The sequence below is a fragment of the Procambarus clarkii genome, chromosome 31 (assembly GCF_040958095.1).
Source record: "Procambarus clarkii isolate CNS0578487 chromosome 31, FALCON_Pclarkii_2.0, whole genome shotgun sequence".
NCBI classification, from domain to species: Eukaryota; Metazoa; Arthropoda; class Malacostraca; order Decapoda; family Cambaridae; genus Procambarus; species Procambarus clarkii.
Genome location: NC_091180.1, coordinates 12,326,582 through 12,329,805, shown reverse-complemented (window position 1 = coordinate 12,329,805; position 3,224 = coordinate 12,326,582). Strand labels below are relative to the sequence as shown.

Below are 3,224 nucleotides of genomic sequence, written 5' to 3'. Positions count from 1 at the left end.
ACCAGGTACCCATTTACTGCTAGGTGAACAGGAGCATCAGGGTGAAAGAAACGACCCACTTGTTTTCGCCTCCACAGGGGATCGACCCCGGAACCTCAGGACTACGAATCCAAAGCGCCGTCCACTCAGCTGTCGGGCCCCTGTTCCTCCAACCCTCAGTCTTAACAGCACGTCTCATTCTGACGTGTTATTGTAAGGCCAAAAATTGTCGAGCCAGAAGATGGCAGCGGCTCGCGGAATTAACATACTGTCCCGTTTTCTGTTGTGGGTCCTCTGGTAGGTTAGGGTAAGGGCACTTTAGTAGACAGTTTCTTGATGTAGGGAGACCTTAGGGGGGACTTACCCCTCCTCTCTCATCATCTTTTATACCTGTCGCTGGCCCCATATACCCGTCCCTGGCCCCCATATACCCGTCCCTGGCCCCCATATACCCGTCCCTGGCCCCCATATACCCGTCCCTGGCCCCCATATACCCGTCCCTGGCCCCCATATACCCGTCCCTGGCCCCCATATACCCGTCCCTGGCCCCCATATACCCGTCCCTGGCCCCCATATTGTAACACCACCCTAGTGTAACACCGCCCTACAGTGTACCACCATAATGAAACACCACTATAATGTACACCAAAAAATAGTTACTAATGTAAACACTACTGATCCTGAGTAACACTTCCTCATTGGTTGCACTTGGTAACACTGTTATGAGCTGACATATGATGGTTACACCGGAACCAAAGGTACACTGCAAATAAGGAAATGCTAACACAAGGATTAAATACGCTGCCACCATCTGCCTTTGACCATTGAGACTATATCAAGCAACGAGGCAAGAAGCATTGCTTGACTTGGAGAGTACTTTCTATGACTGTCATTAATTATGGGACGGTTGTCAGCCACTATATCCAAAAGGCTAAGAGGATTCAACAATTGACACAGACGGGAAATTTAACAAAAGTTTATTGAGACCAAAATTATGTCAATCATCACTTATAAATCCTACTCTAACACTGGCAAAGTTAAGAAATTTGGACATGGAACAAAACCTCAGAGATCACACACATTACCTTAAGACCTCTGTCTCTCCCGGGCTGAGATGTTCTTCACAGACCCGCTCTCGATCCCGGTGTACCGCACTCTCCCTTTTCTATGTTCCTACAGGCCCTCTATATACAACCCCCACAGGGGGGAGGGGGGGAGATCAGCTGTTGCTACCTACACCAAGAATGTAAGAAGTCGGCCACACGTGTACAAACACTCAAGAAATATTTCAATAAGCTTGTTTGACATTCACCATACACTCTTCAAGAGAGGAGTTATTAATTACATGTGTGACTGACCTCTGACCTGGCCAAAAGGGGGAGATCCAAGGATGTTTACACATAAGAATCTGGAGTCTAATTCCCTTGCCTGAAATATTACATACTTGAAACTATGCTGACTAAGACTAACCCAGGAATTTTTAATCAATATACAAGATAAACCGGAGGTCATCTGGGCTGACCTCTTGGAGAAGGCTTCCCTGGGTGTGAACTCTAAGGGGGGGAAGGTCCTGGGTGTTACAATATACCCGTCCCTGGCCCCTATATACCCGTCCCTGGGCCCCATATACCCGTCTCTGGGGCCCCATATACCCGTCCCTGGGGCCCCATATACCCGTCGCTGGGGCCCCATATACCCGTCCCTGGGGCCCCATATACCCGTCCCTGGGGCCCCATATACCCGTCCCTGGGGCCCCATATACCCGTCCCTGGGGCCCCATATACCCGTCTCTGGGGCCCCATATACCCGTCTCTGGGGCCCCATATACCCGTCCCTGGGCCCCCGTATACCCGTCCCTGGGCCCCCGTATACCCGTCCCTGGGCCCCCGTATACCCGTCTCTGGGGCCCCCGTATACCCGTCTCTGGGGCCCCCGTATACCCGTCTCTGGGGCCCCCATATACCCGTCCCTGGGGCCCCCATATACCCGTCCCTGGGGCCCCATATACCCGTCCCTGGGCCCCCATATACCCGTCCCTGGGCCCCCATATACCCGTCCCTGGGCCCCGTATACCCGTCCCTGGGCCCCGTATACCCGTCCCTGGGCCCCCGTATACCCGTCCCTGGGCCCCATATACCCGTCTCTGGGGCCCCATATACCCGTCTCTGGGGCCCCATATACCCGTCTCTGGGGCCCCATATACCCGTCTCTGGGGCCCCGTATACCCGTCTCTGGGGCCCCGTATACCCGTCCCTGGGCCCCCATATACCCATCTCTGGGGCCCCATATACCCGTCTCTGGGGCCCCATATACCCGTCTCTGGGGCCCCATATACCCGTCTCTGGGGCCCCATATACCCGTCTCTGGGGCCCCATATACCCGTCCCTGGGCCCCGTATACCCGTCCCTGGGCCCCGTATACCCGTCCCTGGGCCCCGTATACCCGTCCCTGGGCCCCGTATACCCGTCCCTGGGCCCCGTATACCCGTCCCTGGGCCCCGTATACCCGTCTCTGGGGCCCCGTATACCCGTCTCTGGGGCCCCGTATACCCGTCTCTGGGACCCCGTATACCCGTCTCTGGGACCCCGTATACCCGTCTCTGGGACCCCGTATACCCGTCTCTGGGACCCCGTATACCCGTCTCTGGGACCCCGTATACCCGTCTCTGGGGCCCCGTATACCCGTCTCTGGGGCCCCGTATACCCGTCTCTGGGGCCCCGTATACCCGTCTCTGGGGCCCCGTATACCCGTCTCTGGGGCCCCGTATACCCGTCTCTGGGGCCCCGTATACCCGTCTCTGGGGCCCCATATACCCGTCTCTGGGGCCCCATGTACCCGTCTCTGGGGCCCCATGTGCCCGTCTCTGGGGCCCCATATACCCGTCTCTGGGGCCCCATATACCCGTCTCTGGGGCCCCATGTACCCGTCTCTGGGGCCCCATGTACCCGTCTCTGGGGCCCCATGTACCCGTCTCTGGGGCCCCATGTACCCGTCTCTGGGGCCCCATGTACCCGTCTCTGGGGCCCCATGTACCCGTCTCTGGGGCCCCATGTACCCGTCTCTGGGGCCCCATATACCCGTCTCTGGGGCCCCATATACCCGTCTCTGGGGCCCCATATACCCGTCTCTGGGGCCCCATATACCCGTCTCTGGGCCCCCATATACCCGTCCCTGGGCCCCATATACCCGTCCCTGGGCCCCATATACCCGTCCCTGGGCCCCATATACCCGTCCCTGGGCCCCAT

At 57.6% G+C, this 3,224-nt stretch overlaps 1 protein-coding gene across 1 annotated transcript; it reads right to left on the bottom strand.

Moving 5' to 3' along the window:
• Nucleotides 1-1,580: 1,580 nt before the first annotated feature.
• On the bottom strand, nt 1,581-3,224 carry LOC123758588 (prisilkin-39-like). Its single transcript, XM_045743031.2, has one exon. It carries the CDS (start codon nt 3,222-3,224, stop codon nt 1,581-1,583), a length of 1,644 nt encoding a protein of 547 aa, XP_045598987.2.

Bases quoted from the DNA above. Each gene is read 5' to 3' on its own strand.
- LOC123758588 (XM_045743031.2), bottom strand. From the start codon at position 3,224: ATGGGGCCCAGGGACGGGTATATGGGGCCCAGGGACGGGTATATGGGG.